The 23,132-nt window shown below is 47.7% G+C and overlaps 2 protein-coding genes across 3 annotated transcripts; both read right to left on the minus strand.

Annotated features, from left to right (window-relative positions):
• Positions 1-36: 36 nt before the first annotated feature.
• SLC37A4 (solute carrier family 37 member 4) lies at positions 37-7,862 on the minus strand. 2 transcript variants are annotated; one of them, XM_417926.7, is made up of 9 exons: positions 7,631-7,862; positions 7,311-7,543; positions 6,165-6,408; positions 4,900-5,058; positions 4,478-4,563; positions 3,623-3,736; positions 2,967-3,032; positions 1,803-1,941; positions 37-1,518 (listed from the first exon to the last, which is right to left on the minus strand). In XM_417926.7, exons 1-9 carry the CDS (start codon positions 7,776-7,778, stop codon positions 1,352-1,354), a joined length of 1,356 nt encoding a protein of 451 aa, XP_417926.1. In that variant the 5' UTR covers positions 7,779-7,862; the 3' UTR covers positions 37-1,351. The 2 variants fall into 2 exon arrangements, with proteins under 2 accessions (XP_417926.1, XP_001233002.1); XM_001233001.6 differs by lacking the exon at positions 2,967-3,032.
• A 1,165-nt stretch (positions 7,863-9,027) lies between these two features.
• Positions 9,028-22,899, minus strand: HYOU1 (hypoxia up-regulated 1). Its single transcript, NM_001395984.1, has 24 exons — positions 22,763-22,899; positions 22,439-22,532; positions 21,129-21,207; positions 20,839-20,993; positions 20,664-20,740; positions 20,359-20,540; positions 19,647-19,762; positions 18,672-18,855; positions 18,044-18,178; positions 17,047-17,129; positions 16,815-16,947; positions 16,297-16,484; positions 15,950-16,088; positions 15,780-15,840; positions 14,964-15,046; positions 14,142-14,336; positions 13,496-13,695; positions 12,753-12,840; positions 12,061-12,183; positions 11,604-11,737; positions 11,164-11,248; positions 10,468-10,720; positions 9,718-9,801; positions 9,028-9,209 (listed from the first exon to the last, which is right to left on the minus strand). Exons 1-24 carry the CDS (start codon positions 22,824-22,826, stop codon positions 9,148-9,150), a joined length of 2,997 nt encoding a protein of 998 aa, NP_001382913.1. The 5' UTR covers positions 22,827-22,899; the 3' UTR covers positions 9,028-9,147.
• Between the last annotated feature and the right edge of the window lie 233 nt (positions 22,900-23,132).

Consider the following 23,132-nt stretch of genomic DNA (forward strand, 5'->3'; position numbering starts at 1 on the left):
TTTCAGCATTCTCCTCAAGACAACCAGAACCCTAAATACACTGCTCCATTTTTTATTTCACAGATAGTACAAGATATAATTAAGTACAAAATGTCGTTTACTTCCATTATTTTAATTAAGGCTGACCATCTACTCTTGCAACCAAGCTGCTCAGTAAAGTACCTGTGATTCTTCATGAGTTGAACTCTCCTCTTCCAGGATCCAAAAGCAATAAATCCCTCTGGGGAAAATGTGAGGATATTCAACAAAATCATGACCAAAAACCTGAGTCTAGTTATTGCCAAGAGTGGTGGGTTAGTGATCAGTGCTGCCCACTGTCAGCGGTAGCCCCGCTCAAGTTTTCTCTGAGATAGACCAGAGCTGTAAGAGATGCAGTTGTTGGCTGAAAACATTCTAGACTATCCATATTTTAATGACAAAATACAACCCAATGCTAGGAATACTAGCTTTCATAAAACCTAGCTGCAGAAGGTGCGTGCCAGTGGCAACTGCTGTTGCAATACCTCCTGCTCAGTTTTCCTAGTTGATCTGCAGAGTGTGCACTGCAAGCTGAGCTGACAGCAGCTGCCTACCTTGCAAATCATTAACATTGTAAACAGGAATCACACTGGGCACAATCAGTTAACAGAAGGAGCTTCTCTAAATGCTTTTCCCTGAAGTACTGACAGTTTTCTTGGAAACCTGCCTATTTCTAAGTGGCTGTGGAGAGCCACAGCACTGCACTACATCAGCGTTCCACTTGTCCGTAATGCTACTTTATAGAAACCAATCCAGGGTAAAGCCAAAGCAACACTGCTCTCAAATCGGTTGTGGAGCTGCACTGTAATAATCATTATTCACTGTTCTGTCACAGTTCAAGGGCAGAGATAGCAGGGAGCTCTGGCCTAAGTCAACTAAGACAGCTGCATTTAAAGCAGCTGCAAGAGATGAATGAACACAGTAAAAGTGCAAGTCAGTGCTCCTAACAACGAGGCTAAAATGACAGTTAATGGCTGAGAACAACAACAAGGACAAAACGAAATGTGACAGCACCTGAAGCCAGTTATTTTACAGCACTTTTAGCTCAGTAACCTCAGGCTGTGAGACCTGTTTGCTTCACCAATAGTGCTGTAAAAAGGAGGTACAGTAAAATCACTGCACATGTAAACTAGCTGAATTATCACATCTCAAGGGAAAAAGCCATTGGTAGCAGGAACCTCGTGTCTTCAGGCACATGACAATGAATGAGAAATTGAGATTTTTATCTAGGTTGCAGCAACGGGTAAACTCACTCTTAGGCCAGTTAAATAAAAAACAAGCATCATTCATTCGTGTCAGTGCAGGAGCATCCTTTCCACCACGCAGTTTATCCTCAGTCAGCTTTCCTGGGAATCCGCCCCATCTTGGTGCGGATGTTCCGCAGTAAGAAGAAAGCCACGGTGCTAACAGCACAGGTGATTTCAGCCACCCAGAAGGCTGTGGCCCAGCTGTAGTGCTTGGCAATGGTACTGAAGGGCAGTCCAGCCAAAAATCCCCCAACTGGAAGGAAAGCAAACAGAAAGGTAGCAACACTTGAACTCCTCCCTTTCACTCGGTGATACTGCTTTTTATAGCCTTTTGTTTTAGGTGTTGTTTGAGCTTAAAGCACGTGACAAAAACCTGTCACACACGCCAGAAAACATCTCTGGGACTTCCAGCTTGTATGTCTGCTTGTTAGATGTCTTCCTATGATCATTAACTTGGCACTGAGGGGTCATGCCATACCTCACCAACAACACGAGCGGCGGTCACTTTCTGGGAAGGGGGAAATGGACATTACTCACCATTGGCCATCAGAGCCACAATAGCGTGGGAGGTGCCACAGAGGTTGGCAGGGGCACTTTCGTTGGCTATAACCCCAAACAGGGCGATGGGCCCATAGGAGGAAAACCCAAACACAGCTCCCAGAGTCAGGATCCACAGCTGTCAAAACAAGCAAGATGAGAAACGAGATCTTTGTGTTTCGCCACTGTCAAGTCAGCAGCTACATAGGTGCACAGTACGAGGAGGAGGCTTTGACATTTTCTGGCTGACATTGATTCCATAATCTGCAGACAGAAGAGCTCAAGCCTGAGACACACAATGCAGCTGTGTCTCCAACACACCAGTTAGCAAGGGCAAGCTTCCCACTCTCCTGCAGGTCAGACCCTAAGCTGTGTATGCACGACACACCCCATTCTGTAAGGAAGAACCAGAACGTAGATGGGAATGGGCAGCAGGCCTGTGAAATGACAGAGCTGCAACTCAGATCATCTCTAAAAATGACTCTGGGGACACCTGACTAAAAAAGCCACTCTCAGTACCGATGCAAGCAATGGATCAGATAGTGATAAAGACTATCTGATAGTTCTCCGTCACTAAACAGAAACAACAGAAGCAAAACAACAACAAAAGGCCAACATTTTCAGTTCAGTGTTAGCATACACTCTGAGAAATTCTGAACCTGGCAGCTCTTTCTAATCCCTTATGGAAGGACAACCAATGGTAAGTAACTGTCCAGTCTCCAGATTGCTGCATGCTTTATGAGCAATAAACACTGTTTCAAGTTACTCAGGAGGGAGTAAGTACCGTTGTATTTTCCAGGTGGGGAACAGAAACAAATTGTTAGGAAAGAACTTGCCAAAGTTACACAGAAAAGCGCCTGCAGGAGAAGGATCATTCCTTCCGAGCACACTCTCAAAACCCCTTAAGTAACTAAATTTCACCCAGTGAGCAAATACCCTCTGAACTTCTTATCTAAAACTTGAGAGTTTTCAATTCAGACTTTTTACAGTCAGTTAGTGTTATCAAATGGTTATAAGGAAAGGTTTCTTTTACAAAACTTACAGTAATCTTCTCAATGCCCTGCTTCTAAGGTCTGTAGTGCTAACCAACCTTGCAGGATTGGAAAAAAGCAGATCAGTGAAAGCAGAAACAGGCAGAGGGAGAAAGAAATGCAAGGCAGAAACCTCGTGTTCTTTTAGGCCTGTAAGATCAGCTAGAGGTTGGAAGATTACAGTCCAGAAGTGATTTTCCTGAAGAAGAAAAGAGTAAGATGGAGAGAATACATTTCAGTTGTTTAGCAGTCACAGTATCAGACTCAAGTCAGGTCTACGCTTAGAAAACCTGCCAGCTAGCTTCAGTGCTGGGAATCACCGAACCTGACAGACACCTATGGCAAAACATCAACACATTCATCATTGCTAGGCAGAATCCTGCATCTAGGATGACTGCAGACTTCAGGTCACAGTTTTCACACTGAAGCTTCAAAGCTGCATTTACCAAAGGCTGTACCAAACTCCTTGCTGACCAGCTGTCAGCAGAAGTGCCCTGTGTTTCTCTGCACGGGCAGTTCTTCACATAGCATAATGTAAAGACATTACATTGACAAAAATTGCCTACGGTTACTCTCCACCAAAACGAATTCTTATCTTTTCTCTTGGTTTACACCTCTTATCCATCACCACCTATGGGGACATTTTCAGTTGCTCAGCCTTCAAACACACACCACCTAACCCTGCCATCCCACTGCATTTGCGTGGTTCCCCTCAAGCCACGGAGAGGCAACCCTCCCACACCTACACCCTGCACGTAACTGATGCCCACCTGTTTGAGCGTGCATTACCTTGGGAGAGTTGCCTGTGATCGTTACCCGGAAAAGGAACATGGAGACACACATCCCTGCCATCATGGAAAGGAGCAGTGTGTGCCGAGGGTTCCCGTAGTTTGACAGACCGACCTGTAACACAGCCAGGAAAAACAAGGGTGAGAGCCCACAAGGATTCCTTTCAGCTTATATCCATAGTGACGAATGCCATCCTCACAGCCCTGCCAGAAACACGAGTGGTGCATCAGAAGCACATCTTTTAGCAAGACTTCTGGCTTTGTTAGAAGAAGAACCCAGTGAACTGGCTTGTAGTTGTCTTCTGGCTGGAAAAAGAAATAATTATGGACAACCACGCCACGTCTCTTTCAACATGGAAATGTGGAAAGCACAAAGCAGAACTGGGAACGGGCCTGTTTCTCGCAGCTGTGTCCTGAAGAGGCCACGCCAGCCCAACTGCAGCCATTTAGCACCTTTGTGATGCTGTTGAGATGGGCTGTGTGCCTCCAAACTACCTCCGTGTGAAGGGAAAGAGAGGGGTTAACCAGGAATGGTCTGGTTTTTAGGAGCCCAGTCTCAAAGCAGGGTCATGTAGACACAGCTGCATCCAGAAGAGCTTGGGAAGGCAGAAGGAGACGTGATACTGAGTATTTTCTAACACAAAGCAGCAATGCTCTGCCTATGTGTTCTGAGTATCCTGAATCTCCAGAACATAAATGTGTGCACAAGGAGAATGCAGGTCTGTGTGCACCGAGGCAGGTATTACAGGAGGAAAAAAAATATACCTTTAAGCACTCCCCAAAGAAGCCAAAAACAAAATTCAGAAGCAGCTCACACTGAAGCTAAGGTAGCTGCTCAGCACACCTGCATACTTACTTTTGCTACTGCTCTGTCAGAAAGGTATCCAGCAGCAATGCTTCCCACCAGGCCCCCGATCTCCAAGGCACTCATGTAGGAACTACCTGGAACAGAGCCGAACAAACAACAGTCCATCAGCTGTGGTTGACGTGCTTCAGCCCAAGCTCAGTGCTGCCAGCTTACTGCAAGCTTCGAGAGGCACTGCTGGATGAGATCCTCCAGCTCACTGCTGTGCAGGAACACCACAGTCTGCCAGGAGGGCACAGGACAGCACTGAGGCACTCAGCACGTGCAGTGACTATATCAGCAGCTTCTTTCAATACCTGTGTGTGTCAAAGCAGGCAGGTGTGCCCGGGTTCTCTTGCTGCACCCAGCTGAGCTCTCTGCAACACCTCTCAAACTACAGCCACAACATCTAAAAGTGCAGCTTTGCATCTTACCCACAAGCATGGATTGCCCCCTCTCCTGGATCAGAAAGAGCTGTCCCCAGTCAGTACAGCAGGTTTTCACACCAAACACCACCAGGTAGCCTGTAGAGAGCACCCAAAGGTATGGCGAGAGGAGCAGCTCTGCCAAAGTGCTGTTGTCACTGGGGGAACCTGTAAGGAAGATCAGTAGCACGGTGTTATTCTGGCTCGAGCGCTGCCACAGAACCACAGCAACTCAGAGGCAGCACGGAAAGCCATCAGAGGAGGATTTGTGTATAAGGACACCCTCACAGGGGAAGATATTCATCCAGAGATGCAGACTTCCAGGTAGTACCTTGGTCTTTGCATCAGTCTTACAGACACACCCTGCAGACGTATTCTCCCCAAAGAACACCCCAGGGAAGCAGCACTGCTTCCTTACACTAAGAGGAGCAATCCAGCAGCACATGCATCACAGGGCAGTGCAGATGATGGATGAGTTTCCACTAGCCGTTACAATTCGACAGCAAACCTATGTTGCAATTCTCCTCCACCTCTTCTGCTTTCAGAGAAGCATCACACTCAGTGGTTTGAACAAACATTTACTAACCAGATGTCCCGGTTAGGACAGAAAACACTGAGCAGAGTCCACCACAAGGCAGGGGTCAGGAGAACCGTGGAGGGGTGAGGGGAGGGCTGCCTGTCCTCTGCAACAGGGGAGAAAAGCTCAAGGAGCCATTTCCTGCTGCTGCACTTTTTCCTCTCCATTACCCCCAGGACAGCTCAGCTCACAGTCTATAAAAACCAAGGTCCCGTGAAACCGGGGTGGTACTCAGTATGAGGAAACAATACAGAATGGGAGATGAAACAACGACACCGTGCGTGGACTGAAGAACAGAAGTGCAGTGGTGGCCAGGCCCTCCCTCTGCTCTGCTGCATGTTGCTCTCACACTCAGAAATATCAGCCCCTCTCTGCAGGTAGCTTGGAGTATGATTTATATATGTGTGTGTGTTTCAGCTGTAAGTCATATTATTTCATATACGCACATGTAAAATAAAGCACACACACATATATACACATATATGTGTGATTTTAAAGTACAACACAACAGCTTGGCACTTAGCAGAATAAAACTGCTGAAAGCATCCCTTTAAACGTATCCTGCTGAGCAGCAGCTTCAGGAAGAAGAAAGGACTGAGAGCTCCATCCACTGAGGGGGACATGCGTGTACCAGAACACACAGAAGGCACCGCAGCGTCTCACACGCTGCCCACTCACGCCTGAATCTATTGCTCACCTTTCTTCCCCTTCTTGGTTCCTTGGTCAATGTTGGGCAGCCCAACATCCGCTGGCTCATTTTTAATCAGGACAAGGCAAACAAAAGAGACAATCACGCAGATGAAGCCAGAGAAGGACAAAGTCATGCGCCAATCGTAGTTCAGAGACACGAGAGCAGCGACAATGGGGCCTAAGCCTCCAGCCAAGTTCATGCTTGTAGACAGGATTGCCCACCAAGTCCCAAACTGGGAAGGCTCAAACCACTGTGCAACAACAAGAAAAACGGCGTAAGGGCTGTGAAAGAAGAACGCAACGTTGTACCTGAAAAACCTCAATGCAAGTCCACTCTGAGCGCTCTGGGCAACCTGAGCACAGCTCTGCAAGCCCAGATGAAGTGGGAGCCTCTCCTCTCGACCCCGGTCACGTAGGAAGCTCCAAATGCTATGCGAGTGTCAGTCACAGGAGCCTGACAGGTGCTCGTACCGTGAGCCAGCTCAGGACTATTTCCATTTACAGACGATGAAACTGAGCCATGGGATGGGAAAGGCAAATCTGCGGGCGTGCAGTTCTGTGTACTCACAGGACAGGAGCAGTGTCCTCCTGGAAACGCCTGCTGGCACTGCGCTGTGAGCGGTAAGGGGAGAGCTGAGGGGTATCTTTAGGACTCGCTGCTGCATTGCGATCCACGCTAACACGAGGAAGAACTTTACTGTCAGAGCGATGGAGCCCCGGAACAGGCTGCCCGGAGAGCTGGGGGAGTCTGCTACTCCAGAGATACTGAAGACCCGTCCGGACGCCCACCTGGGCACCCGCTGATGGGGGCGGTGGGTTTGGTGATCTCCGGAGGTCCCTCCCAACCCCAGCGATTCTGTGATTAAGTATTGGGCACGATCGGCTCTTCACCAAAAGCTGTGCTCAGAGCTACACGAGAACGGCCGCACGCTCCGCTCGTGAACGTCTTCAGAACGCGCTGCGTGGATTACTTTCACGGCTCAGGAGCAGCGCACGCACCGCCCGCTCCGACGGCTCTCCCGTACCCAACGGCTCCGGCCCCGGGAGGGGGGGACGCCGCGCAGAGGGGACCGCGGCCGCTCACCCCCTTTCCCACAGCACTCCTGGATCCTTCGCTCTGCGAGCGCCTCCCGCCCGGAGCCCCGGCACTCACCTTGCGCAGCACCTTCCCGCACGGCGGCCAGCCCAGCCCCTGCGCCAGCCCGTTCAGGAACCACAGCGCGGCGAAGGCGCCGACGGAGCCGCTCCACGAGAACAGCACGTTGACGACCCCGACGAGCAGCAGCCCGGCGGCGAACAGCCAGCGGGCGGACAGCCGGTCGGACAGCACGCCGCTCACGAACTTGCTGATGGCGTACGCGGCGGATTGGCTGCTGGTGATCAGACCTGCGGCGGTACGGCACGGCACGGCACGGCGTCAGCGGAGCGCTCCCGCAGCCCGGCCCGCGGCGATCCCCGCACGGCCGCACTCACCCAGGTCGTCTTTGTCCAGCGGCACCTCGGCCATGACGGCGGGCATGACGAACGAGAAGGTTTTGCGGTTGAAGTAGTACAGCGTGTAGCCGACGAACATGGCTGTGAAGATGACCGCCCGGTACCGCCCGTACCCGCCGACCGCCATCGCGCCGCGCTCCTACGGGGCCGCCGGGGCGAGCCGAGGAGAGCGGAGCGGGGCGACGCGGCCAGCAGCCCGAGCCCTGGGAAGAACCGGGACCGCGAGCGACCCCGGCCGCCCCGCCCCGTGCGGAAGTCCCGCCCCCCTCCGCCTTTCCCATTGGGCACCGCGCTCCGCGCCCCACCCCCTCACTGGGCGTCCCGCCTTACGCCCCGCCCTCCCCGCCTTTCCCATTGGGTACCGCGCTCTGCGCCCCGCCCTCCTCATTGGGCACAACGCCTTGAGCCCCGCCCCCACCTTTCCCATTGGGCGCTGCGCCCCACGCCCCGCCCTCCCTCCGTTCCGTTCCGCCGCTCACGGGATCGCGCGCTGCCGAAGGTCGCGGTGCGGCCCCTCCCCCTCACCGCGCGGGGCCCCCACGGCCTCCGGCACGCGGAACCGCCGCCAACTTTTAACTTTCAAAGCAAACAGAACTTTTTCTTAAAGAGACGGTCAGGAAGCGTCGTTTTAATTTTTTTTGGGCGGAGGCCAACGGAGAACAACACGGGGTGCACAGCGACGCGCGGTGTGTGGAGGGGCACGAAGGGCCCCCCGGGGCCGGGGACACACCGAGCAGTGCGAGCACACGGACGGGAGGGAGCAGAGTTCACACACACTGCCGGGGTGCTCCGGTTTGGCCCACAGTCCGCCGCGGGGGTCGGTCTGACTACCAGCTGCACTGCTGCCTTCCTGCTGCTGCCGTTCATTCTTGCAGTTTCTGAACTTTTGGCTTCAGGAAATGCTAAATTAACACTGGTCAGACTCTGCTACAGAGCGTGGATAGAAATGGTTTTAATTGCAGTCTGTGGAAATAGACACATCTCATTCTCGTCTGCCTCCCCGCTCCTGTGCCCCTTCCCCACGACTCCAAAGGAGAACACACTTCCCCTCACCTCAAACCACTCTTTAAGGTCTGGGCTGCACAGACACCCCCAGCCCAGCAACACACTTCCCATTAACCCCACCGCTCTCCTCCAGCGGAGCTGTGGCCGACTGCCCACATTCCAACTTACTTCCTAAGGCTTCAAACCTTTCTTAAATCGCTTTCTCCCTACAGCAGTCACGGTGGTGACCCTCTGCACTGAAGCAATTAGTGGTGGGCACACTGCCACCTCCGAACATGTAAGAGAAACAAACAAACAAAAAAACAACCCAAATTCACTAAGTTAGTAGCGGCAAAATCCCCAGAAAGAAGAAAATGTACATCTCTATCCCATTGTGTTTTCAGACCGTTTGTTGTGTTCCATTTACATCATAACTGACCCAGTCCATTATAAAAACAAGAAGGTAACGATGAAATAAATAGATGTTGACACTAGAGGGGCTTCAGGGGGTGTTACAACTCATCGTTTTTCCTGCTTTCTCCTCCAGCTTCTGGTTTCTTCTCTTTTTTGGAGCCTGTGTAATGAAGTAAACACTGTTACCCGCTGTCATAGCTTTAACAGCGCACAGTGCAGAATCAAAAGTCACTGACATTCATTAACTATTCCATTAAACTTTTGATCTGTGGTACATAAGCCAAGGGAATGCTTCCGGAACTGATATTCAGCTGCAGAGTGCCCAACACATTATCCTCCCTCCCCCACACCTGTTGAAAACTGGATGTCTTCAAAACAGATGGCAGGAAAAACACCTGCACATCAGTTCCTTAAGTGCTTTGACAAAGACAGGCTTACAGCAAAGGCTCTGGCTATCAACTGCTATAAACCACTGTCACAAAGGCATAAATCAGCTTTGCACTGAGCACTGAAAACATGGAACAGTAAGGAACCAAGGATTTTCACCTTAATAACTACTCCATAATCTGGAGTTCCACCACATTACAACCTCCTACATCTAAATCATTAAGACAAAAAGCCTGCACTCACAGCCCCCAAGTTCCAGACCACTATTCAAACATACTCACTGGAATCTGATCCAGGCTCATCATCTGTCACTACTTTCTCAGTAGTTGGGGGTTCCTTGGCCGGACTGATATCCTCAGGTTTCTCTGTATTTCAAGCAGAAAGAAACAGCAAAGAAGTGAAATTACAGAGATTAGATGCAAGGTGATCAAATGACCAGCAGTGGTATGTCAGCAGGTCACTGTAATACTTCAATTTGACAGTGGATCTCTTTATGACACTCAGAAGAAAAGAGAACTGCACCTTCTCACTGCCTCTGCCTGTTGGGCTTTCAGTCCTTAGAAGCTCTGGAGATCCACTTACTGCACACACCAGCTGCCTTAGGGGCTGTGACTACAAGAATGCCTTAGGCAAGAGGAACTGTGCTGACAAACAGCAGTCTAGATTTAAGAGTAACAGGGCACTCAGAATTTGATGATCTTAAAAAAACTTAGGAGAACACCAAGTCTTAATGATGATGATGATGATTTTTTAATGAGTATCCCCTAAGCTACAAACCTCATCTATCTATTCCTTGACACAGGACACAACTGTGAATACTTGTTCTAGACATCTAGAAGGCAAATGAAAGCTTATCTTTCTTATAAAGGATATAGCCAACACACCCTAGGAAATACTGGATTGCAAAGGGGAACAAGGAGGATCATTTGATCCTTCACCTAACTCATTTTCACATATTTAGGTGCCTTTTATGAGTGTTACTGTATGGTAACTGTATAATAGTAAGGCCATACTCCTCAACTGCTCCTTACCTTCTTGCTTCCCCTCCGTGGGAGGGATAGTGTTCTCACTCTCAGAGGTTCCTGTAGCATTCTTGCCTGAATCAGATTTTGTGGCATTCTTCTCCTTTTTGGGTTTTGGTTTTGCAAACTTGGCCTTGTTCAGAAGATATTGCACTTCTCTGTCCAGGCCTGCTATCTTGAGCTCTATATCTTTGGACAGCAGGACTGGTTTCTCAGCAGGAGACAGTTTATTCTGTTCTGCCAGTGTCTCATTTTTCCATACCTGTGGGACAGGAGGGGAAAATTAATTTTTGGACACTTCTTAGTTCCAGGAATCACTCTATATCAAACCATCTCAAAGTCATCGCTCCCAAAGCTTCTAATATTGCTCAGGATAACACTGCTCCTTTCAACTAGTTTGAGTTACCCAGACAGAGGGCAAAAAGAAACAGAACTCTCAAAATGCAGTGGAAAACTACAGGTAGCGGATGATGGGCTATGCCACCACACCTGGAGATAACTGTCCACATGCAAAACAAAAACTATTGTCCTTCAGAGCTTTCTGAGGTCACAGTGGGGATTAGAAAACACTTAAACACACAAAAGGTTTCAATGACACCAGAAACAAGACATGCACTCTCTATTCCCTGACCTGGAGTGAAAGCACACTGTTACTTAGCACAAGCAGCACAACCCAACCCGCCCCAGCACTGCCCCCCTCATTACCGTTGTTTCATTGATTGCTTTTTCCAGTGTACCCAGTTCCACTTCTGTGAATATTTGGTCAGACTCTGGGATCATTCGGGCTCCCCTTAAAGTTAAAAAGAAAGTTTAATTTTGTTTAGCCAAACACACCATGAACAGACTACACTAGGAATGGGAAACGAGGCCAGCAAACAGAGTCATCGCAACAGTGTGAGGCCATAGAACAAAGAACAAAAACCCTGCTTTGAAATGGTGCATACAGCATCAGACACTTCTCCTTCCACTTCAAACAGGGTTTGCAAGCTTCTGTTAACACAGTCTGCAGAACTAAGCTCTAGGGAAACTGAATTTTGGCCACCTCTCCTCACAGGCATTACTGACTTTCAGTAAACTGGCCACGTTTTGTACGCATCTCTTACAGTATCAACTACACAACTCTTCTTCCTAGCAGTTAGTCTTACTTGAGGAAGATGTTTGAGTGGTTCAGCAGACTCTCCAGGGCAGCCAGCCGTTCTGGCCATTTCCTCCTTTCCTCGACCCGGAAGAAGAGGTTCCTACAAAGCTTCTTCAGCTCTGCAAGCTTGTCCTTCAGCTCCTGTAAATGGAGGAGAGCAGAAAGGAGAAAATTAGCTTGCCCAGTGCCGACTCCAGAGTTGTAACTACAGTAGTGTAGTTCTCTATGAAGTACACTACTTCCATATAGTAAAAATATGTTAAATCAACAGGTTACTGATGAGGTTGTTCAAGATCATTCATGAAGCTGTGACTGGAAGGACTAATACACATTATGTCCATGCATAATGCAGTGAAGAAGCAAGACATTCTCAAGAACTAGACTAGAAAGATCAAGTTGGATCTATCAGCCCATGTGGTGATTTCTATGTCAACTGTAGCAGACTGGTATCCTAACTGCAATACCTTAGTTGCAGCTGCATAGCCCTCCTCCTCCATCCAGTTTGAAGCTTCACTAAGCTTTTTGGAAATTTCTTCTCTCTCCTCCTCTGTTGAGACAAACAGGTACTCTTCTTGGTAAAGCTTGTCCTGTAAAGAACAAAGCAAGGACTTCCTTCAAATACCACTGAAGGAAAAACAGCCGGTTAACCTGCTTCTAATTGGACTGGACCCTGATCTCCAGGGGTACTGCATTCACTGACTAGAGATTCTCCTTCAGGCCTCCCAAATCTGAGCTCCTGCTCACAGCATTACAAGGTGCATGATGGACACACATGAGGTTTGGGCAGGCAGTGGGGATCAGCAGGTACATGATGATAAGGCTGTTGCTAGTTGCCCTTTTTGTACAACAGTCCTGAGGAGCTGTGACTTCTTTCCAGCCTGAGTGTAATTGATCCAAAACACGCATACAAGCATATGTATGAGATAACGGAAATCCAAATTTAACATGTTGGAAACTCTCAAGTGAAGTGGTCATTCTGTGCTGAAGAAACCTCTCAGTTCCATGTGTTTGGTAGGCCTAATGCTAGTAGAGAAAGTGACTAAAGGAAGAGAGCTGAGCTCTTCTAATCTGTTCAGAGAAGATCTAAATCAGCCAAGCTACACAAGCCACTTCTACCAACATTCCAGGAATTCTTGTTCCTATATATTCCTCTTACCTGGGTCTCGAAGATGAATGACTCCAAGCTGTTGGCTGATTTTTCTCTTTCCTGTTTCTCCAGATCTCTGATTGTCAAATCTTGGAGCCTAGCATATGAACAGAGCAGAAATTGAAGGCAGCAAGTACCTTTAACTGAGTACCATACCATATACACCTGTGCCTGCACACAGCTGCAACAGGTGAGCAATTACCATTCCTTCAATCCCCCATTTCTAGAAGAAGGTGACAGGTGGAGAAATAATAAACAGCAGAGAACTCAAAGTTCAACTCTTTATCAAACTCAGAGCATTGACTACTTAAAATCAGAAACACTCTGGCTCAAGAAACCCAGCAGAAAGTACTACTATTTGCATAACCCTTCTCTGGCTGCGGCTATTTCCTCTCCCTCTGAGATCTCTGTTAGATTGAGAGCCACCTGTAGGCAGATTGCTGCAGTCCCAGAACACTGACACAACAAAGTTGCCAACATACACTTCAGAGATATTTCCCTTTGGTTCACTTCAAGCAGTTGCCAAAGACAGGAAGCTAATATCCAAGACCAGACGGCTGCTTCAGGCTATGATGCCCAATTTTCACTCAAAGCATATCAGTTTAAGGGAGTAGAAAATGTATCACTCTTACACAGGGAATAGAATTCAGGAAAATCTTTTTTTTTTTTTGAAGCCTTCTCTTTGTTTGGCCCCAAAGCGACCCATTTCCTTCATCTAGGACTTTAACCAAGGAGAGCCATTTAAAACATACTTTTTCATTGAGCTCTTCAGTTCATCCTCCAGCAGGTCAGGCACATCATTTACATCCAGTTCCATCGTGATCTCATGGACGAGCTTCTGCTTCTTGGGTGCTTTGATTTTTTTCTCTTCTTCTGCTTTGGCAGCAGTGCCTGCACCAGAACTTTTGGAAAGTTCTTCCTCTTTCACAGTTTCTTTATCTTCCTTAGGATCCTGAAACAGACAGAATGAATTTTCAGGCAAGGGGACAGATACACATTGTATTCCAAAGAGTCTGAAGGACATTTTAATGCAGCTGAATTTGAAGGACCTGGTAACCCAAGATCAGTCAAGGAAGCAAGAATAAAACTTGGGCATGTCTGCAGGACAAAACTGGAAGTGTGCACTGACACATTTCCACAGGAATGGTGTGGAATTCTGTATGCAGAGAAGACATTGTCCTTTATGCTTTCTGAGTGTTCAAAGAGAGGTTTGCATAGAAGAGAGAAAATGCATTTACTGCAACTGAAGACAAACTAAACAACTTCTTCCCAGGCAGGGCATTTACAGAGAAAGAAGAAAGCCACTGAACATTTCAAGGCTATAAGAATTGTATTTGCTATTTTACATACTACTCAGACACCAAAATCTCAGTCCCATTCCTTCAACATGATGCTTACCCGAGCCTCTGATTTCTCGCCTTCTTCGTTTTTCTGCGACTCTTCTTTAGGAGGGACAGCCTCTGCCTGATCTGGATGTGGTGACTGCTGTTTCTCCTCTCCCTGCTCTTCACCAGCATCTTCTGCACTACTCTTCTGGCCTTGTTTCACCCCCTGCTCTTCTTTAGCTGCTTCTGCTAGGCTTTCTTCTTCTTCCTGGTCAGCATGGGCAAGTAAAGGGGAAACCAAGAGAACGTTTTTTAAGTAGAAATTCTATGCAAATGTTTCACAGAACAGAAAATTCTCTGCATAAATAAAGCATTCACAGTGACTGTAGTCATTGGTGAGGGAACGCTCTAGGTGGGCTAGAGCCAGAATATTAAGAGAGAATTCAGTGCAGGACATGCATCCATAGCACAGAACTTTCATCTCGATGGAAGGAAATTGGATCAATACTACCAGAATAACTGCAGTTGTGCCTATGTGGCCCATCAGGATGCGAGGAGCCTAGTAAACCTGCACTAACAATGCACAGGCAGAAACCTATTTGTACGCCACCAGAACACTTCAGAAATGAGAGACTTCTACAGAAACAAATTCTTTGAAGTTAGTCCACCACTTCTGGACTTGCCAGCAAAAAAACCACACGAATTTCTTTAAATGCATACCATATGAAACTTGTAAGAATATTGCACTTCCTGAAAAATACAGATTTGAAGTCCTGATGCTCTGCCATTTACCCTTAATCCTGCTCACATGAATTGCTGCCTCTTTGGCAGCTGCAGTAGGACCTAGGGGCTCCCCAGCCCCTAACCATCAGGGCACTTAGCCCAGGTGACTCACCTGAACCGAGTCCGTCAGGTTCTCTCCAGCCTCTGGTGTATGGCCACCACCCCCAAAGAGGCTTGAGATGGTGTTACCAAGTTCTGTCAATAGGAGACAAAAAATGCAGAATATAGTGGTTCCAAAGGAGGATGATAGCCATCCTCAGCACTCAGTTCTCCTCCCAGTCGTGATAACCACCAAGGAGTTTCCCAACTGCTTTGCCATATACACTACAGAAGCTCATTCTTTCCTGATTTAATTTTGTGGTTTTGTGTGCTCAGAGAAGTTGGGCCTCCACCTCTGCAGAAGTGTGACCTGAAATTTGTAACTTCAGCTAAAAAGCTCCAAGTTCCAGCTGTGCCTGCATCAGCCCTCCCTGTATCTCTCCTTCACCCCCAATATGCAAATTTCCAACTTCCTTCTATACGGTAGTTTATGCACTTGCTCTAAAATCCAAGCAGTGCAAAGCAAAAATCAGAGTATCACAAATAGAAGGGAAAACAATGCAGGGGTGTGAATGCAGGACTTGCTTTCTGGACAGGCCTTCTGAAAGCATCAACTGTACATAAACAAGGAGAGAACACCTATTTTCAAGTTGCAATGCATGCCAGTCACCAGAGGAGCAGATGACATCTAGGACCTCTTTGCAGCACCTGCAAAGGGCTTTTAAGTTTTCTGGGGCTGTACATACAATTGGAGGCTATGGTTTACTCCTTAACTTCTTTCCCCTCCCACACATGCTGCTTGTGTGCTCAGATAACAGTATGCTCATAGTAAACCCAGCTACTGCAGGTAAAACAACAGTCAGCATGAATATCAACGTTCAGCATTTACTTGTCAGTGTTGACTCCTCCTCCAGCTTGTCTTCCACCAAGGTCTCAAACACAGATTCCACCTTGGAGAAGCAAGCACAGAATTAGTTTTAAGCAGGGACCTTCACTGCCATAAACAGGGACAGAACTGGGGAAACACACAGGCTGACAAACATCACAGGCAGTGCTTACCCGGTCAAGACTCAGCACTCCGCTCTCATCCATATTGAAGTGAGCTTTGATGCCTTTGGACTCATAATCTGAGTGCTTCTTAAAACTCTCCCCAACTCCCTTTAGCCTCACGGTAGTGAGATTCAGGGATCCAAAAATTCTGATGATAGAGACAAAAGCAGAATTGATTGAACGTCAGCTGAAGAACAGCCAATCACTTCTTACACTCACAGCGGTGGACAACTGCACAGCATAAGGAATGACTGCTGTTTGGTTTGCTGAAGTATGTACTGGTGGTCAGTGCCATCCATAGGCTGGGCACACTGCACCATCAGGGAGCTGTCTGCTCAGGTGCTGCCTTGACTCACCGCAAGTCATCCTGGTTCAGGAAAGACAGATCTCCATAGTTGACATAGAACTCAAAGTCATCTGTGTAGCGGTTGAAAGTGATCACTTTACGCTGTGGATATGGTGCCATGCGCTGGAACAAAATCCTCTTGTTATGCTTTAAACTCTTGGATTTATCATCCTCCTCAACTTCACGAGTAAACTCCACCTGCATCACAAACATAAAAATAAGACACCACAACTACAGTCTTCCTTTACAGCATCTTACATTAGAGGTTTACAACAGCATTTGGATATTCTACCTCACGTAAATGTTGGGGGACATGTAAGCATTTTTCAACACATTTCTACATGTTTGACTTATAGGATAAATCCCTTCTATGTTACTGAATACTCTCTTGCGTTTTCTTTTTCTGATTGACAGAAAGATCTGCTCAACTTCTTTACCCCCTAAAAAAATCCAACAGCTCACCTGAAACATTCCTCCCAACTCAGCCCACTTCCCTATACCATGCACAAAAGGAGAACAAAGGATTACCTGGATAGGAAACATGGCTGCATCTCGAACCATGAAAGGCTTCACCTTAAAGGCTTTGCTCAGAGCAGCTGCTTGGTAGACTGCACCCATGGCAGCAGCCTCATCAGCATTTATATTCTTGCCCAGTTCCTCTCTATGAAGTGAAAAGCAAGAGATATGAGCTTTGTAGCCACTGCCACGTGCAGCAGTTTGTCAATAGGAGACATACTAGAAGGGGGCCTCACATACTCACTTGCCCACAGCTTTCAGCAAAACTTCCTGCACTTTGGGGACCCGTGTGGCACCGCCAACTAGAATCACCTGGTCAATTCCATCCTAGGGATTGGAAACAGTCACCTTGTCTTTGAGAAAGCAATTTTGGAGAGCTAAGTTCAGGGTTTCCTTACGTTCCTTCCCTAGTCACCACACACTGATGTGGTGCTTTGAGAGTAACCACACTACATGCTGCAGTCCCAGTGCAGGTCAGTGCCTGAGAGGTCCCAGACAGACTGACATGAGCCATGCCAGCAATAGGAATCTGGAATCAGGTCTATCAAAAAGGTTTGATATAGCCACTGCTCAGTCACCTGAAACATGGGACTTTGATCAGAATCAGTTAAACAGACTACAGTTTACACCAGAGGACCAAAGACTCACAGGACAAACTGGACCAGAAGGGACAAAAACACGGCCTCTTAAGAGGAGAATCTGTGTGTGCTCCAAATACCAGAGCCAAATGATGCTCAAAAGCATCCTGGCATGCTGAAATGTCAACATTTAATAGTATAATAAGCTTCTCCCAAGGACTGCATCACACTTGGTTCAACTACAGTCAGCAAAAGGGCTTCTAAAGGGAGTGCCCAAAGGAGAAGCCTGTACAGCAGTAACTCAGCTTACATGCACTTTTAAGATAAAACTGCAGAAGAGAGACTGGAACCAGCATCCCAGACAAAACAGTGAAAGAGCAGTCTTTAAAACCCACACCCCAAGAGTAAAGATTTAGTAACAGAAACAAATCAATCCTTCAGCTACCTTGTTTCAGGTGGAAAGTGCAGACAGCCATGATAGACTCCTGCTTGACAGTGCAAGAAGTAACTTCTGCAGAACCAACACCACTCCTTTTTACAACAGCAGGCATCTGTTCCTCTCAGCAGTGCTACTGCCTTGCCACAGCCACTGATGCTTTGAGCATGAGACAACAGCTCTATCAACAGAAACCTTCTGACTTCCTAATGCATTCCTAAACATACCAGGTTCATCTCTGCGCTGCTCAAAGCCTGCTGCACAGGTCCTGGGACTCGTTGGAACAAGTCAGAGCACAAATCCTCAAATTCTTGCCTTGAGACTTTGGCTTTGAAGTCAATATCATCCAGCAGCCCCTCAATCTGCCCAGTAAAAAAAGAGAAGAATTAAATTTTCACAGAGCATTCTACAACCAGAATCTCTGCCTAATTTGCCTAACATGCAAAAAAGTTCCAGTGTTGTTATTGTGCCTAGGACCTTACAGCATTCCATCTGAACCCTGTAATTGCTGCTATGAAAGGATGGAATACAGACATCACAGACAACTTCTCTCAAACCCCGTGAAAACTTAGTTACCAAGCTCCACACAACTAACCCTCATCCAATGCACTCATTGATCAATAGAGCTATTAAGTGAGCAGAGGTTTGAAGGAACTGCCTGTGCCACCACATCCAAAATACTATGGGTGATTCTTTTCAGTATACTAACACTGCAGAGGGACAGCTGGCATTTAGTAACATTTACCATCAGCTACACTATAACCAGTTAATTCTGTCTATATTAGGCAATTAATCTAAATCACGTTATCCCACCCTCAGCCCTAAGAGCTCTGGAAATTCTGCAACCTGTCCTACCTGTGCCATGTGGTCAGCATTTGCACTCAGGACAGTTTTCAGGCGGTTGGCCTCCTTCAGCAGTTTGGCCATGGCCCGGGGGTTCTTTCGGACATCTTTCGAGGGGTGCTGATCATTAAAGAGCTTTGCCAAATAATCTCGGAGACGAAGCTCCATCTCTAAACCTCCAAGAGTACGGTCAAACCTGAGCAAAAAGAAGAACCAGGATATAATAATAAGTTAAGGCAGGTTGAAAGCCAACAGACCTCAAGTATTATTTCAGAGCAGAAAGCGGTCAAAGATAGCTGATGTACTATCAGCTGTAAGGGACTGCAAAAAGTAACGTTTACCCCAAAAAGAACATATTACACGTCAAGAAAAGAAAGATTCACCACCACAGTAGCCACTGAACAACAGACATCATGATGTTTATGGTAAAGGCCTTATTGCTAAGCACATCAAACAGCTGATAAGCCAAGCGATGACTGTGTCAGGTCCTAGGTATCTTCTCAGAAACAGTACTGTTTTAGAGTTCAAATTGTTGAGCTGAATACGTAAAGCAACTCTCCCCTTTCTTATTTGGCAACATTTAACTGCAGTGCATTTTCACTCCTCTCCAGAAGGATATTCCACTTTTCTCAAACTGACATGTCCTACTTCCGTATGATTGTATGAAATGGAATTACACAAAAATGGATTGAAGCTGTTTAAAAAAAAAAAAACAGGAAAAAAAAAAGAAAAGCATCAGTCTGAAACAGACTAAGTATCAATGTTACCTTCTGGGCTCCTGCAAGTTCTCAGCTACCTTCCGCACAAGACAGCGATGTCAGAATTATTAACAACCATAACCATCTCACTCTTAATTGTTTCCCACTTTCTTATCCAAATTACCATCCTGAAGTCTCACTGAAAAATTCTGTTTTAGAAGAGACCGTGAAACAAAAGATTTCTTTCCTGAGACCTGCAGGTTTTGTGTGACTCGTGTTGAATTCTTACCCAATGCCCTGGATCTGCAACTGAGGTTGGGTTCCCGAGTCCTTAGTTTTCACTGTCTGATACGTAACAATAGTACAAACGGTGCTTCCTGCTCCCATGTCGTAAAACATGATATTCTGAAAAGAGAAGCTGGGACGGTGAAGCAGAAACACCTAGATATCCCCCATGAAAAAGGAAAGAACCCACGGCTTTCCAATCTTGATATATGCCAAATTTATCCATTCCCTGGACTGGCTTTACACCATATGACAGAGATGCCGGACTTGTGCTTCAGTCGAACTGAGGAGATGTTCAGGATCATATCTGACACAAGTAGACAAGAAAGCTTTTACACTCATTCTACAAATCAGAAAACAAAGCTCTGCTCTTTGAAAGTTTCTTAAACCTCAGCAAGATCATCTAGTGCAGAGTCAGCCTTCCAAAACCTTAAAAAATTGTTGATGTTATTCCCCACCAGCTGATGGGCAAGGAACAAACAACTCCTATCCACTTGGCCTACACCACAGAAGCTCTGTGGCCTCTAAGGCTCTAACCCATTCACAGAGAGTTTAATCTCTTCATCTCATTGATGAACACATGAAAAAAGAAGAAACTAGCTGAAGAGCAGGTCTATTTCCTCACTGTTATGGTATTTTGACTTTTCACTCTGCAGCACTCTCTCCCCTGTATGCACACACTTGTGTGGTACTCTGCATCTCCCAGCTACACCTACCTGTGCAGTGGCATTGATGTCTTTCCTCCTGAAAACTCCATAGTTCAAAGCTACAGCAGTGTTGTCATTGATCAGCTGCAGAACCTTCAAGTCAGCCATGCGAGCAGCGTGCAGCACTGCTCTCCTCTCTGCCTGGTTGAAGTAGGCAGGAACAGTGATCACTGCATCCTTGATGGGCTGCTCTGAAACAGACATGTTGTTCCATTAGAGCAACCACATACAAATACATTATATTATAATAATGGCTATTTAAGTTCTAAAATAAACAATGCAAATACTGTAAGAAAAAGATAAATCCTTCCAACCTGCAAATTCCTCAGCTAGACCACGTGAATAGTTCAGGACCATACCAAGCATCTCCTCTGGAGAATACTGTAATGTCCTGTAAGAAAGAAAGAGGAGAAGTTTGCAAATACAGTCAGCTATGTAAGTTCAACAGCAGAAGTCCTACCCATCAAGAACCCAGAAGCAGTCACTTACTGTGACAGCTTGAAGATAACCGTCTGTCTCTTCTCATCCTTCACCAGTTCATGTTCTGGGAATCGGGACTGGTACAGTGCCACTTGAGGGTTATCAATTTGCTTACCCAGCAGATCTTGAAAGTATCTGAATGCCACCTTGGGGGTCTTTATAGACTACAGAAAGAAAGAAAGTCACCCAACTGCATCTCTTTGGCTTTGCTTTTGTCAAACAAATCTCTCTCAAGAGCAGGAACATGCATTCTGTGCATGTGAATTGCAGCTGGACTAATAAGTAACAAGAATTCTTACCATTCCTAATGCACTATCACCAAAGAGACGCTCATTCTCCTTCAAAGCAACAGCTACAGGTGTTTTCCTCCGTGATTCCCTGTACAGGAAGGAAAAAAGCAATACATGTGAGCACTCAAAACAGAAGTCCTTGTGACAGATGGCAGTGCTTTCAGTTCAGAAAGACTACAGCAAGATGCTCAGATACCTACTGCGAGGAAAACAAACTCCATTAACTCAAAGCGCTGTAATAATACCTCTCTCCAAAACTGTCATACTTTCTAACGTTCCTTACAACAAGCTTAACTGAAACACAGACAGAAACCTTTAAAATTAATAACTGAAGCTGTGGGGGGCAGACTACTGTTTTTCCCATAGCACAAGAGAACTTAAGAATGGATGTATTATTTCTGCTATAAATCAGGCACGAAAGCTCTAGGATGAGTATTTCACTACAACTACTAAACGGCTTGAAGTTGTCTACTAAGCTCACAAATACCTCCGCATGCCATCCATTCCCAAATGCCTTGTTATGTGCCAACAGTCATCTAACAAGAAAACAACTTGCCCTGAAGAGCCAAGACTCGTGAGCCATTTTCTGGAATATGCTACTTCATAATTAGACAAAACTTGCTACCTTTTTGCTTCCTTCCACCAGTGAGCAAAACAAGCCAGCTTCTGCCAATGCCTGCCCACTTTCAGGGTGAAAAACGCACTTATTATCTGTCTGAGCCTAGACTCCTACGAAGCAAGGATGGTCCTGAGCGTACATCCTCTCCAAGCTGCACCTTCTCCATTCATTGTTTTGAGGACTGGAGGTCGTGAGAGCACCCGAGTGAGAGAAGGGCTTTATTCACTTCACAACCAACCGTGGGTTGCAGCAGGTGCAGGAAAATAAACCAGCCTTCGTGTTCCCTTATGGAGAAGTGATAATCTAGCTTCTTAACGCTATACACAGAAACATGATACCACATCCTCTCATGTTTGTAGCACAAGGTATTATTCAGACTGTGGGTTGCTTGCTTTTAACACCTCCCCCCCTCACGAAGAGGGACTGAGCACCCCTGAGCTAAGGGTAAAGGCCGACCTGCTGCTCAGGAGTGCACTCCACAGCCACCTCGGGAAGCACAAGTGCCGAAGTCAGACCACTCTATGTTAGAGGGAAGGAGATGTTCCTCTTGAGATCCAGAAACAGAATGATCCGAGCTCCCCCCATCATCCCACAGTTCCAGCCCCTAAAAAACGCCCACGTGAGCAGGAGCCCACCACCTCCGTGTGCCTTCCCGCAGCTGACAGCAGCACGTAGGTGTGCCCGAAGGACAGCTTCTTACTTGTTCAGGACAATTTCCATCGGCACCCCAGGCTTCACAATGGCAATCTTCATGGACTCGCTGCCCATGTCCACGGACATCACGGCCAGCGGCTCTGCAGCACGGCAGGAAACAGACGTGAGCGCTCGCCCTGAGGGAGGGGGCAGCCCGGCGCGCAGCACCCCGCGGCCACCAGCAGTCCCCGAGCGGTCAGGACTGCCCCGGCCCCAGGGCGGCCCCCGGGCCGCTACCGCCCGAGCGAGGCCCGACGGCACGCGGAGGGACGGCAGCCTCCGACATCCCGCCCGTCCCCGCGGGAGCAGCGCGGCGGCCCGGGCCGAGTACCTGTGTGCGGCACGCAGCAGGCGAGCAGCAGCCAGCCGAGCATCCAACGGGGCGCCCGCGCCATCCTCCTCGCCACCACGGCTCCCGGCCCGCTGCGGCGGCGCGCCACCCCCCTCCCGCCCGCCGCTGCGCCCGCGGCCCCGCGTCTCGCGCAACCCCCGGCCCGGACGCGGCACGAGCTCATTGGCGCGGACGGCAACGCCGGGCGCCACACGCCCAATCCCGCCGGCCCGCGCGCCCCCATTGGGCCACGTCGGGGAAAGCCGGAAGCCGGCATGACGGGAGCCGCGCCGCTATTGGCCGGGGACGGCAGGGTGGGCGGAAACGTGCGTGACGGCACGATACGCGTGAGTGCGGGAGCGCCTCCGCA

This window comes from Gallus gallus, chromosome 24 (assembly GCF_016699485.2).
Source record: "Gallus gallus isolate bGalGal1 chromosome 24, bGalGal1.mat.broiler.GRCg7b, whole genome shotgun sequence".
Lineage (NCBI taxonomy): Eukaryota > Metazoa > Chordata > Aves > Galliformes > Phasianidae > Gallus > Gallus gallus.

Excerpts from the sequence above, each read along its gene's own strand:
- SLC37A4 (XM_417926.7), bottom strand. The coding sequence starts at position 7,778 with ATGGCGGTCGGCGGGTACGGGCGGTACCGGGCGGTCATCTTCACAGCC. Across the intron at positions 5,059-6,164 it reads AACCAAGAAGGGGAAGAAAG|GTTCCCCCAGTGACAACAGC; the intron begins GTGAGCAATAGA and ends TCTTCCTTACAG. Across the intron at positions 3,033-3,622 it reads TCACAGGCAACTCTCCCAAG|GAAAATCACTTCTGGACTGT; the intron begins GTAATGCACGCT and ends TTTCTTCTTCAG.
- HYOU1 (NM_001395984.1), bottom strand. The coding sequence starts at position 22,826 with ATGGCGCGGGCGCCCCGTTGGATGCTCGGCTGGCTGCTGCTCGCCTGC. Across the intron at positions 20,541-20,663 it reads TCTAGCTGAGGAATTTGCAG|AGCAGCCCATCAAGGATGCA; the intron begins GTTGGAAGGATT and ends TGTCTGTTTCAG. Across the intron at positions 11,738-12,060 it reads GCTATGCAGCTGCAACTAAG|GAGCTGAAGGACAAGCTTGC; the intron begins GTATTGCAGTTA and ends CTCCATTTACAG.